This window comes from Cucurbita moschata, unplaced genomic scaffold (genome assembly GCF_002738365.1).
Source record: "Cucurbita moschata cultivar Rifu unplaced genomic scaffold, Cmos_1.0 Cmo_Scf00029, whole genome shotgun sequence".
Lineage (NCBI taxonomy): Eukaryota > Viridiplantae > Streptophyta > Magnoliopsida > Cucurbitales > Cucurbitaceae > Cucurbita > Cucurbita moschata.
The window spans coordinates 1,211,530-1,225,096 of NW_019268545.1; the positions used below are offsets into that span (position 1 = coordinate 1,211,530).

Here is a 13,567-nt window from a genome sequence, read left to right on the forward strand (position 1 = left end):
CATGTAGATTGCAGATAGTTTTCTTGCCTTCAGGTGGCTGTTAATGGGCGATTCTGTTTGTTGTGTAACTGGGAAATCATTTGATTACTATATGTGATATCAAAGTTCTAGGAGATATCTATATATGAGATGATTTTGCTGTCAATCTGAACTATGAACTCTAGATATTATGAGTATTGGCCTGGCAGAGGAGACACAATATTGGGCTTTGCAGCATCAAAGGAGGTAAGCATATGAAGTTTAATCTTCTTTTTCTTCAATTCCACTGATGATATTTATACCATTTCTCACCCTTGAAAGTTTCTTTGCGTTGTGCAATTTGTGATACTTAAATCTTCCTGTTCTCTGCATTTTTCTCTATGTAGATGACATGGTAAGCTTGCATTTCCAACAATGAAGGTTCTGAACCGACTATTTTGGAGAATCCAGTTTGTATGTATTCCCTTTGTGGTTCATTGAAGTTTGATATTAATATTATAACCATATTCCTTCAAGAGCCTGTATGAATCTATGCAAGGAAGTGGGTGGATAAGCTTGTTGATTCCATCTTTTTAGAATAGAATGAATGGCAGAGACGGCAAGCACAAGTGGCCGGATGAGTTTGTTGACATCCACAGAATAGAACGGATGGCGCACAACAGACTACAGATTCATGGACATTTGCACGATTGATGGCAGTCTTTTTACCCCTCAGATGTGTTGAGGATTTTAGGGAGAGGAGTCCCACATCGGCTAGTTGATAATGGATTTATAAGTAAGGAATACATCTCCATTGGTATCGAGACGTTTTGGGGAAACCAAAAGTAAAGCCATGAGAGCTTACGCTCAAAGTGGACAATATCATACCATTATGGAGAGTTCATGATTCCTAACATGGTATCAGAGTCATGCTCTTAACTTAGCTCGGTCAATAAAATTTTCAAGTATCGAACTAAGAAGTTGTGAGCCTTGAAGGTGGTTCGAGGGCTCTAGAACAGGGGTCGAGCCTTGATTAAAGGGGAAGTTGTTCGAGGGCTCCATACATCTCAAGGGAGGCTCTATGGTGTACTTTGTTCGAAGGGAGGATTGTTGGGAGAGGAGTCCCACCTCAGCTAATTAAGGGGTTGATTATGGGTTTATAAGTAAGGAATACACCTTCATTGGTATGAGACCTTTTGGGGAAACCAAAAGTAAATCCACGAGAGCTTATATTCAAAGTGGATAGGGTCCGTGATTCCTAACAAAGAAGCAAATTCTGTTAATTCAAATGGGAACTTACATCAATCACTGATGCTGCCACCTTTGAGGAATATTATATATTTTCCCCCTTGTCACAGGTGAATTGATCTGATTCTGTTCTTACTTCTGATTTTGATTAATTTGCTGTAAATATGTTAAATCTAAGCTTTATGTCTGTATCATTTTGCTTTTATCCAATGCTGAAGCAGAGAAACGTCGAGGAACCTACTTGACCGTGGACACGAGAAATATCCGGTCCCATATCGAGAAATTCTGTAAGTTTCTTTAGCAATTTCCTTCCATCAATTTAGGAACAATAGTTCCTGTTTTAGAATGTTATAGCTTTGGAGATAGCAATAGTTAGTGTTCATAAAAGGTAGCCATATTCTGATACAACTTGCCAAAAAGAATATAGAATAGTAGTGGAGAATTTTGGTTTTCATATCTAAGTTATGCTATTCTCTGGAAAGTCAAGATTTATCTGTTTAGTTGATGAATACAAAACGACCTTTAGCTACTTGAATTGAAAACTCTTTGATTACTGTAAAAAGAAAACAAACAAACAAACTAGTGGGATTCCTTTATTTGTCAAATTTAACAACAACAAACCGATTGAACAAAACCAGAATGGAGGAAGGGAGAATTGATTCTCTGTTGAAGGAGAAGAAATGTTCTTTGGAACGGTCAAGAAAAAGTCAATATTCTACTGAGAGATTCCAAATTGGTTGGTTGGTTGGAGGGGAGAATGAAGCAATCCTTATAAGTATGTGGAAACCTTTTTCTAGTAGATGCGTTTTAAAAACCGTGAGGTTGACGATGATACATAATGAGCCAAAGTGGACAATATCTGTTAGCGATGGGCTTGGACTATTACAAATGGTATCAGTGCTACCAACGAAGATGCTGAGGCCTCAAGGGGGGTGGATTGTGAGATCCCATATTGGTTGGAGAGGGGAACGAAGCATTCATTATAAGGGTGTGGAAATCTCTCTCTAGTAGACGCATTTTAAAAACCGTGAGGCTGACGGTCATACGTAATGGGCCAAAGCGGATAATATCTGCTAATGGTGGGCTTGCACTGTTACAAATGGTATCAGAGTCAAGCACCGGGCGGTGTGCCAGTGAGGATGCTGAGCCCCAAGGGAGGTGGATCGTTAGATCTCACATCAGTTGGAGAGGGGAACTAAACATTGCTTAGAAGGGTGTGGAAATCTCTCATTGATGACGCATTTTAAAAATCGTAAAACTGGCAGGGATACGTAACGTGCCAAAATAGACAATATCTGCTAGTAGTGAGCTTAGGCTCTTACAAATGGTATCAAAGCTAGGATGATGTGTCAGCTAGGACATTCAGCTCTCAAGGGGGTGGATTGTGAGATCCCAAATCGGTTGGAGAGGGGAATGAAACATTCCTTATAAGGGTGTGGAAATCTCTCCCTAGTAGACGCGTTTTAAAAACCGTGAGACTGTTGGCGATACGTAACGGACCAAAGCAGACAATGTCTGTTAGCAGTGGGCTTGGTCTATTACATTCTAATTTTTCGTTCAATCACCATGGTGAACGACCAAAAAAGTGACGTCGGAGTTGGCCTAGAATATTTGGGAGAAAAAAAAGTAACATGAAGATGATATCATAAGTTTGAACCTTTTCTAACTTTCTTAATTAATACTCTTCTCAACACAAAACTTAAAAGAATTGCATTGTCTAAAAGAATAAAAGAACAATGGTATGAAGATTTGAATCCTCCTCCATCACAATTTTTTATGCCAAAGAATGGCGTAGTCTAACCTTTTAGGACAATAGTTCCCACATGCTAAGGATGCTCATCCAGCCATACTTATTCCTTTCTCTCTACTAATAAGGAATAGATTTCCAAATGTAGCAAAATTTTTAAAATTTGATTCTCCTTTTCTTGAATTATACCAATTTTACCCTCATGAGCGTGTCGCAGCATGTTACGTATACTTTATATTTCATATATCAATAGTATATCTGATTTACGATAAGTTAATTGATATTTTTGTTAACGGATATTTCTATTAGTGTAATAATACTCATTTAAAACTCATTTCTAGGTATAATATTAATGTATCAATAGTAGTCTATGCTTGCTTAGGATTTGGAATTCGGATTCAACACTTGATGGCTTGCATCTCTTGCGATATGGTCACTCATTGTTTCTAAAAGTGAAAACTATCCCTACAGATCAACTCGAGTTATTTTAGCATGGTTAGTGGTGGCTTGCATCTCTTGCGATATGGTCACTCATCGTTTCTAAAAGTGAAGACTATCCCTACAGATCAACTCGAGTTATTTTAGCATGGTTAGTGATGGCTTGAATCTCTTGCGATATGGTCACTCATCGTTTCTAAAAGTGAAGACTATCCCTACAAATCAACTCGAGTTATTTCAGCATGGTTAGTCTTTACTTACATGCATTTTAGGAAAATTCCTAAGAGGTCACCAAACATAAAATTTCTCTAAACGAAGCACGTTTAACCATGGAATTCTTATGATTAAGCCACCAAAAAGGAAGGTGCACGATGTTGGTATAGGTAGTGACTTTCAATTCTTCTAAGCATTTCTTAGTCATTATATCATCATGATCGCTCTCGTTCGAATGTGGTTTCAATTCATTCATATACTCCTCTTTTATTCAACTGTCACACTTCAAATGCATTTTGAACGAGTATTAATATCATTGTTATGTTTATATGAATCCGGAGTGAATGTTATTCTTGAAATTGTATGCTTGAATAAATGTTGATATACTACTTAGGCACTAGTGATATACTTGAATTACATTTTGAATCCATATTGATATATTATTGATACATCAATTTTATAAATGACCATTGATGTATTATTGGCGTACTAATATACTTACAATAATGTTTTCTTCAATAAATATTGAAATAGATATACCAATAATACATTAACACTTATTATAAATACATCAATGAAACATCAATAATGTTATACTTCAAATGAATTTGGAATGATTGCTGATATATCTTGGATTCGTGCAGCTACAAGGACACGCTAGATTTGAGTCGTTTTCCTTGACCGTTTTTAATCTCTTAATATCTTATTGTTCTAAGAGTCTCCTGTTCATAAAATGAAAGAAAAATATTATCGTCATGTTTACCTTTGAATCTACGTGACGATATGTAGTCAAAGCCTCAAATGGAAGACTGTTTTAATTATTCAACGAATGTATTATAACTAACTATATATAAAATGTTGATTGTCAACATTTTATTCAAAGATCAATGACAATTACTCGTACGTGTGCACCACGATTAGTTAGTCTATAATTTTTTAAAATTAATCACAAGCTTACAGGCTTATGATCGGTACCTATGGTTACCCTATTTTGAGGCAAGTCATGTGTGATCTAATTTTGAACGTTTTACTGTGTGTGCATATCTAACCCCATTAAGAGAGTTACAAAGTATTAGTGATATTCATCATTTCAATTGATACTATGTCTAACGGCGATCTAAACCCAAAAACTCGAATCACTACAAAGTTAGGTGTAGGTTGGTAAATGAGAGACTTCTAGAACGTAGAATCGTATCAATTAGTCAACGATATAAATAAGACCTATAACCATTACCGAGAGTTCAAATAATTCATAAAATATTTAATATACGTCGATCTATCATTATTTTATCGATGTATAGTAGAATCTAAACCTTGACGACAATATTTTAGTCCTTATTACCCTCAACAAATTCGAAATAATTTATAATAATCATCTTGCTTGCTGCATTAAAACAATAATTTCCATGCCAACTTTGACTTCCAATCCAAAGTCAAAAGTCAACACACATTTATCTTCATGTTCTTTGCCAAGTAAATCTCTGTCGTTACCAAACTAATCACTGTTCTTTTATCTGTCTTCAAATGATTCGTTAATTAACGTAGCTGACACGACATGTTTGTTCTTTTTCTTAATTATTTTCTGTTTGTTTGGTGAGAAAATAATTATATTGAAAAAAATAACAAAATACATAGAGATTTAATGAAATTAAGTGAACTAATTAATGCATAATTCAGCTACGTTGATCAAAGCTGTTTGAAATTATTATGAACACTATAATTTAAAAGAATATATAAGAACCACCAAGCTATGATAATCCTTCAATGTATAAACTCCTCCCCATTTGAAAGCTCTTATGAATCAAATTGTTGATCTGCAAGAAATAGCAAGAAATTAAATCAAAATAATAATCCCGATAACGTTATAGATAACAAAACAAAGAAACATATGGGTGGATGTAGTGTTCGGGACAACTCCCGTTAGCTAAGTAAAAGACACTATCTCTGTTGATACGAGACATTTTGGGAAACCAAAAGTAAAGTCAAGAAAACTTATGTTCAAATTGGATGATATCATACTACTGTTGACGTTCGTCCTGATCTTAACTTAACTATGTCAATAGAATCCTCGAAGATACAGTAAATTATTCGGGATAATAAGAAACTAATCGTAGAAGATCTTGGATATATATAAGTAAAAGATATTATCTCTATTGTTACGAGACATTTTGGGAAGTTAAAAGTAAAATCACGAGAACTTATGTTCAAAGTAGATAATATTATACTACTGTACACGTTTGTCTTTATCTTAACTTCGCTATGTCAATAGAATTCTCGAAGATATAGAAAGCTATTTTGGTATGATGTGCTCGATAATAAGAAACTTACCGTAGAAGGTTATTCCAGTATGATTCACTTGGTTCGTCCTCGTTCATCAAAGACTCCAAGCTATCAAAAATTGAAGAAGATGAAGAAGGTGAGTTTGAATTGGTGGAGCAACCCAATGGATTTGTTTCACTCTCTGAAGTCAATGGAGGAAGAATTGGATAATAATTCTCAACTTGAACATAATCTAAATTTTCCATTTCTTCCATCTTAGCTTTATTCTTGTCCTCGTATTCAAAACCCGACCCCGACATGAACCCGCTCGTAAAACCAGCTTGAAGCTGGCTAGAGTTAGGGTTTTGGGTCGAAAAACTAGCTCGAGACGGGTTAGAGTTAGGGTTTTGAAGGCGATCGAGGGGGGTGCCGGGTAGTGCTTGAGAAGGTGTGGTAGGGTTTAGAAGTTGGCATAGATTTTGAAGTAATTGGAGCTTGACTAGTTCTGCTTGTAACATGAGATGATCATTGTTTAGATAATTTGCTATCCCATTGAACAATTGAGAATTGTTGAGCAAATGATTTAGGTCTGTTCTTGGCTTGTGAGTGTTCGGATCGATACCCATTTGTAGAAGCTTCTTCCTCAAATGGGTATTCCAAAAGTTCTTGATTTCATTGTCTGTCCTCCCGGGAAAATGGCTAGCGATTTTCGACCACCTGCACGTTATTAAAGATTAAATCTATCGTAACCTAATAATTAGTATTGATCAAGAGAAAATAATCAAAACCCGTTTTCGAACATAGATTCATTTCTATAAACCCACAAACAAGAAGTGAAAGAAGAATATAGTAACGACTCAAGTCCACCATTAGCAGATATTGTCTGTTTTAGCCCATTACGTATCACCGTCATCCTCACGGTCTCCACACTCTTATAAGGAATGCTTCGTTCTCCTCTCCAACCGATGTGAGATCTCACAATCCACCCCCTTGGAGGTCAGCGCTGGCACATCACCCGGTGTCTGGCTCTGATACTATTTGTAATAGCTCAAGCCCACCGCTAGTAGATATTGTTCGCTTTGGCCCGTTATGTACTGTCGTCAGTCTCACAGTTTTAAAACGAATCTACTAGAGAGAGGTCTCCACACTCTTGTAAGGAATGCTTCGTTCTCCTCTCATATCGATGTGGGATCTCACAATCACCCCCTTGGGGGCCAGCGTCCTCGCTGGCACATCGACCGATATCTAGCTCTGATACCATTTGTAACAGCACAAGCCCACTGCTAGCAGATATTGTCAGCTTTGACCAGTTATGTATCGCCGTAAGTCTCATGAGAGGTCTCCACACTCTTATAAAGAATGTTTCGTTCTCCTCTCCAACCGATGTAGGATCTCACACATACACACACACATATATACAAACCTGTTCCCAAGAACTGAATGAAGCTTAATAATAGCGGATTCTTCTTCTTCCGAGAACTTCCCTCTCTTAATATCAGGTCGAAGATAGTTAGTCCATCTCAACCGGCAACTTTTTCCACACCTATTCAAACCGGCAAGCTTCGGGAGATTCCTCCAACTTCCATGGCCATTTCTTGCCACAAAATCAATCAATTTCTTGTCTTCCTCCGGCGTCCATGGCCCTTTCTTGACACCAATTTCGTCACAACAAGGAGATCGACCCATTTTCAAGCACAAAAAACCCGACAAGAAGAGATGTGTTCTAATTTGTTTTGGTTAAGGTAAGGAAGATAAAATGGAGTTGGTTTTATAGAAGAATTAATGGCTCAAAAGATGGGTTTTTTTCAAAGTGATGATATCATGGTTGGCTATGAAGAGAGTATGTTTCCGTTTTCAAGTTTAATATTTTCTTTTTGGCTTCAAAATTGTTGGATTAGGTATACTTTTTATTTTTTATATAATTATAATATAAGAATGGTATATCGTAGACGATAGCGTATACCGTTGATTAACCGTGTCAATTTATAAGTAGTTGTTAGGGCTCGTTATTAAAATAAAATAGATGAAATTAATAAAAATATCCATAAATTTCGTATTTTGTCTAAAAAAAATACATATGAAGTTTCAAAAGTTTCAATAATATTCTCGAGAATGTCATTAGGTTGATGAAAAGTTCGAATTTTTTTTTTATCTTGATATATGAATGTAAATGGTCTATTGGCACGTGATCGGTGATCTTTTTTTAATGTACTTTTGAAAGTTTATTAGTATTTTTAAAACGTGGTATGATTATTTTTTAGCACTAATAAAATTTTAAAAAATTTAATGGTATTTTTGAACAATTTTGAGAGTTTGAGGGTATTTTTGAAACAAAGTATTAATAATTTCCATTCAAACCGTACAAATATTTTTTAATTTTTTTTTAAGATATTACATTATAAAAAAAGAGGAAGATATTCAAGCTAACCAATAAGTAGAGGTGTACATAGGTTGGATTCATTGTCGAATTGTTTTTTTTAATTATTTAAATTTTTTTGTTTATCCATTGTGTTACATAAATAAATAAAATCACATAAAATTAAAATATATTCACTAGTCACAACACATCACTAGCATCAGTTACAAACGTTAAATATTCTTAATTTTTCATCATAATCGGGTTGGGTTGAATTGTAATTTTATTTTTGGGTTGGTTAGGTTGACTCGACCAAAAAATGTTAACCCGAGAACCAACTCGAATTTTTCGATTTTTAAAAAATTTAACTCAACCCAAACTAAAAAAGAATTTGGTTTTGACTGGATAGTTCAAGTTGATCGAGTTATTGGATCATATTAACACTGGTTAAAGCATATGCTCTCGACCTAAAAGTCGAAACTTACTTTTCAGTAGCTCAATCATAAGAACTCTTGAGTTACCCGTACTTAGCTTGGATCAATTTTATGTTCGGTGACCTTTTAAGAATTTTTCTAGAAAGTCTGTGACTGAGGACCTAATATGTTAAAAGAACTCGTATTCGTTTTAGCTTGGATCAATTTTATGTTCGGTGACCTTTTAAGAATTTTTCTAGAAAGTCTGTGACTGAGGACCTAATATGTTAAAAGAACTCGTATTCGTTTTAGCTTGGATCAATTTTATGTTCGGTGACCTTTTAAGAATTTTTCTAGAAAGTCTGTGACTGAGGACCTAATATGTTAAAAGAACTCGTATTCGTTTTAGCTTGGATCAATTTTATGTTCGGTGACCTTTTAAGAATTTTTCTAGAAAGTCTGTGACTGAGGACCTAATATGTTAAAAGAACTCGTATTCGTTTTAGCTTGGATCAATTTTATGTTCGGTGACCTTTTAAGAATTTTTCTAGAAAGTCTGTGACTGAGGACCTAATATGTTAAAAGAACTCGTATTCGTTTTAGCTTGGATCAATTTTATGTTCGGTGACCTTTTAAGAATTTTTCTAGAAAGTCTGTGACTGAGGACCTAATATGTTAAAAGAACTCGTATTCGTTTGTGGGATAGTTTTCGTAGATCAAATAGTCATGACTAACGATAATATCGGAGCTATCAGGTGCTGAATATAGATTCCGAATCTTAGTCGTTAAGTTTGGGCATGGGTCAGGACAGGACACGTTCGTTTTATTATTATTATTTTTTAATTTAAAGAAAAACATGAAACAACAAGCTTTGTTGGCAGATTTTGGGACAGGAAATCAACCATCTTAACCATCTATGATTTCAACAGTAAATTTTGAGTAGTTAATTAGGAACACAAAACAATTGGGATTTGACCATCTTTTAAATAATCATATTAAAGTAATCATTTTTTTTATTTATTTAATTTTAATTTTTAAAGAGACATCTATGAACGTTTCATTTGATACTTTGTATGGTTCTCGATTGGATCATAGCTAAATAAATATAACATCAATATTGACTCAAATTTCGATGATCCGTTCTTTCACACGTTAACAACCCTCGCTCAATTTGAATTCGACACCTAATGACTATTGCTATGAGATCTCACATCGGTTGGAGAAGGGAACAAAGAATTTCTTATAAGGGTGTGGAAACCTCTCCCTAATAGACGCGTTTTACAACTGTGAGGCTTACGGCGATACGTAACGAGCCAAACCAGAAAATATCTACTAGTGGTGGGCATGTGCATTCCTCTACTTGGAAACTATCCAGAGTCATTTCAGCATGTTTTGTCCTCACTTATATGCATCATAGAATTGAGCCACTGAAAAATGTGTACCTTGTTGGTGTAGATAGTAATTTTCAATTCTTTTAAGCCTTTCATCCTCAAAATCACTTTCATTCAGTTGTACTCTCAGTTCATTCATTTACCTCTCATTTACTCGGGTGTCACACACGACAGTTACTGAGGTAAAAAAAAAAAAAAATTACATTTCTAAACTTTAAAATTATTTCAATTAAAACCTCAAACAAATAACATCAATTTAATTAATAAATTTTTATAACTAAACTCATAGATTCATTTTAAACTCAACTCAAAATCATGTAAATAAAATTATTCTTCTCCCAAAATTTCAAAAAATTATGCGGTCGTTCATAGAGAAACCGCTCAGAAAGTCATTAGTATCCATTAAGATCCCACATTTCTATTAAATATTAGGTAAATTCCAACGAACGAAATTTCAACAGCGAATCTAAATTGATTCAGTTATATAACTTTAGGGTATAATTTAAATTCCGTTCGATAATAATAATAATAATAAATTGTATGAAGGAATGCCTCATTGCAAAAGTCATCAAATTTGTCATTTTATGATTATCCTTATTAAGCCATCAACAAAGAATTCATCTCAAATTCTAAAATAAATTTTAAAAATTGATAACAATTATTGAGTCTTTTAATTTCCTAAAAATAAATAAATAAATAAATAAAAACCCAATGAACCATATAGTTTGAGACATTTATGTGTACCAAACCTTACCAAACTGTGTAGAATTGAAGCTATCAGCTTCACATTTGTTCTTCAATTTTCAAACCTCCAACTGCCTTCACTTAATTCAAATTCAAACAAATTTAATAATAATGTTCTTGTTTTATATTGTAATTTCTTAGCAAAATAGTCAAATTCCTTCGATCGAAAACTTCTAGAAGTGAACGGAAGTAAAGGGTTTCAATCTGTTTTTGTCTCTAAACTTCTCGTTCTAAATTTGAATCTTTATGTATTTCGATATTATCATTGATATCAACCGTTTGGGTTCGCTAGAAAAGTGAATCTGAGAGACGTCGGAGTAAAGGAGAGTACAAATGGTTGATATCCATGAATTTTCTTTTCGATGGCTCAATCATAGTAACTCTAAGGTTAAACGTGTTTTGTCTGGAGCAATTCTATATTGAGTAACCTAACCTCCTGAGGACAAAACATGTTGAAAGGACTCGTGTTTGTTTATGGGGATAGTCTTCACAGTGAGTAACGTGACTATGTTGCAAGGGAATGTTAGGACCATTAGATGCCGATTCCAGATTCTGAATCCTGGGTATGAGTTATGACAAATAGAACTACGTCCACTTATATTTTTAGCTTCCCGGAGATTTGGGAAGACTTACGATTCAAAGAACGAGCGTAAACCCATCATCACTAGCACTAACTTCATAAAAAGGTTCGTGGAGATTCATGCAGGCAAGAAGTCTATCACGCCAATTTTAGGAGAAGGAAGCTTAAGCTTGAAGTCGAATCAATTGAGCGTTTTAGGGTAAGACCCAGATCTCCGTTAGAGAAAATTTCCATTTTACAATAAAAGTTACCCCACGATTCTTGTTCTTACTGTTCCATAGTAAAATTCGAAGAAACTTTCACGAACCGCTCAAAAGTCGAAAATAACCGTACCTAAACTGTAACAAAAATATCGACATTTTAGAACCTTAGTTGCACGAACTTATTACTGATAAAATATCTGAAAGTTCAGAATTTAATTAAACAAAATTAACGATAATCGAGTGGATAAATATTAACGAAAGTAAATGTAATAAGCCTCCTTAAATCTTTGACATAATCTCAGTTGGTATTGACTTATTAATTTATTCATAGTTAGATAACGCCTTGAATACATGCAGCTCATGGAGGGTAAGCTCCATACTTTATTGTAATTTTATAATCTATAGTTTTTATTTATTCCCAAACCTTATTATAATTTTATAATATATAGTTTTTATTTATTTGGTTGAAGCAAGGTATCAACACATATGAGACAGTGAGAAAAATGACAAAAAAAAGTCAACCTTTCTTACATCATTAATGCCTTCCTTGACTATCTTAATAAAGTGGGGATTTATATATATATATATATTTATTTTTATTTTTATTTATTATTATTACTTTTATGAAGAAGATTAATTGTTAGGTGGGTTTTTACCAAAGTTGTATGACTTCCTTGGTAGACTTTGGATTTTTTTTCTTAAATTAATAAAATAATATTCAACCAAATATGAATAAATATCGAGATTTAATTAATACATAAATATCGTAAATGATAAGATACCATCGGTTATCCCTCGACCATCCAACCAACATGAAATTTGTATGCTAAGATCTATAAACCTCCCTAGACCATGCTCGTAAAGGCTAAGCTCTGTACGATGTAGAGGAATTATGTAAGCATGTATGGAGGTTGTTTTGCTTCGTATATTATACCATGATTATAAGATATGGGGACCCTATGCATTTTTGTATGATACGTGCCACTATGACATGTACGGACGCGTATAATATGACATTATGTTTACGATGATGTAATGATGGTCTTTCCCTCCATGGTATTCGGCATAGAGCTCATTAGCGAGTGCTAGCTTGATGAACCAGGTGTTAGGAATCACGAACCTCCATAAAGGTATGATATTGTCCACTTTCTTTTGGTTTTCCCAAAATGCCTTATACCAATAGAGATGTATTCCTTACTTAAAACCCATGATCCGATCCTGAATTAGTCAATGTGGACTCCCTTCCAACAATCTTCAATAGCCCTCCTCTCGAACAAAGTACACCATAGAGCCTTCCCTGAGGCCTATAGAGCCCTAAATAGTCTCCCCTTAATCAAGGCTCGACTCCTTTCTCTAGAGTCCTCGAACAAAGTATACCATTTTTTTCAACCTTTGAGTCACTTTTGACTATACCATCGAAGCTCACAACTCGACACTTGAGGATTCTATTGACATGACTAAGTTAAGAGCATGACTGTGATACCATGTTAGGAATCATAAACTTCCACAATAGTATGATATTGTCTACTTTGAGCAAAGCTCTCATGGATTTACTTTTGGTTTCCTCGAAAGGCCTCGTACCAATGGAGATATATCCTAGCCATTGTGTGACTCCTCCTAACAATTCTCAACACTAGGCCCAGAGATGTGACCCCGCCTTGTGGACCCATGCTCGTGTAGGTCACATGTAGGGAAGTACTACAAATCCAACTTTGTCCGAAGTAGAAAGCTACTAAGGTCATCATATGCTATGTTAGAAGGGACCCTATAAGTCCCACCATGTTGCATATATTTGAATTTTCCAACCCCAATAGTGAGATTACTTACTGAGTAGTTCTTATAATATTCAAGTCATGTGTCACTCTTACATTTCAAGTAAAGGTAAGGCACCGCTGTACGAATGACGGGGGAGTCGACTTGAAAACCATGGAACTTGTGTTAGGATCGTTGCATTTTATTTATTTTGTAGCTCTAAGATTAGATCAATGTATCATTTTATTCTTTTGTTTGTTTTGAT

The 13,567-nt window shown here is 34.7% G+C and overlaps 1 protein-coding gene and 2 long non-coding RNA genes across 5 annotated transcripts; 2 read left to right on the top strand and 1 right to left on the bottom strand.

The window, feature by feature from the left end:
- The first annotated feature begins 1,182 nt into the window (after positions 1–1,182).
- LOC111463855 lies at positions 1,183–3,946 on the top strand. 3 transcript variants are annotated; one of them, XR_002713933.1, is made up of 3 exons: positions 1,183–1,316; positions 1,428–1,493; positions 3,336–3,946. It is a non-coding gene; the product is annotated as an uncharacterized LOC111463855 (long non-coding RNA). The 3 variants fall into 3 exon arrangements; XR_002713934.1 differs by having other exon boundaries at positions 3,425–3,946; XR_002713935.1 differs by lacking the exon at positions 3,336–3,946 and adding an exon at positions 3,295–3,329.
- A 1,340-nt stretch (positions 3,947–5,286) lies between these two features.
- LOC111463849 (transcription factor MYB41-like) lies at positions 5,287–7,574 on the bottom strand. Its single transcript, XM_023107788.1, has 3 exons — positions 7,287–7,574; positions 5,933–6,580; positions 5,287–5,418 (listed from the first exon to the last, which is right to left on the bottom strand). Exons 1-3 carry the CDS (start codon positions 7,547–7,549, stop codon positions 5,406–5,408), a joined length of 924 nt encoding a protein of 307 aa, XP_022963556.1. The 5' UTR covers positions 7,550–7,574; the 3' UTR covers positions 5,287–5,405.
- Positions 7,575–8,724: 1,150 nt separating this feature from the next.
- LOC111463856 lies at positions 8,725–12,924 on the top strand. Its single transcript, XR_002713936.1, has 3 exons — positions 8,725–8,735; positions 12,736–12,737; positions 12,840–12,924. It is a non-coding gene; the product is annotated as an uncharacterized LOC111463856 (long non-coding RNA).
- Positions 12,925–13,567: the final 643 nt, after the last annotated feature.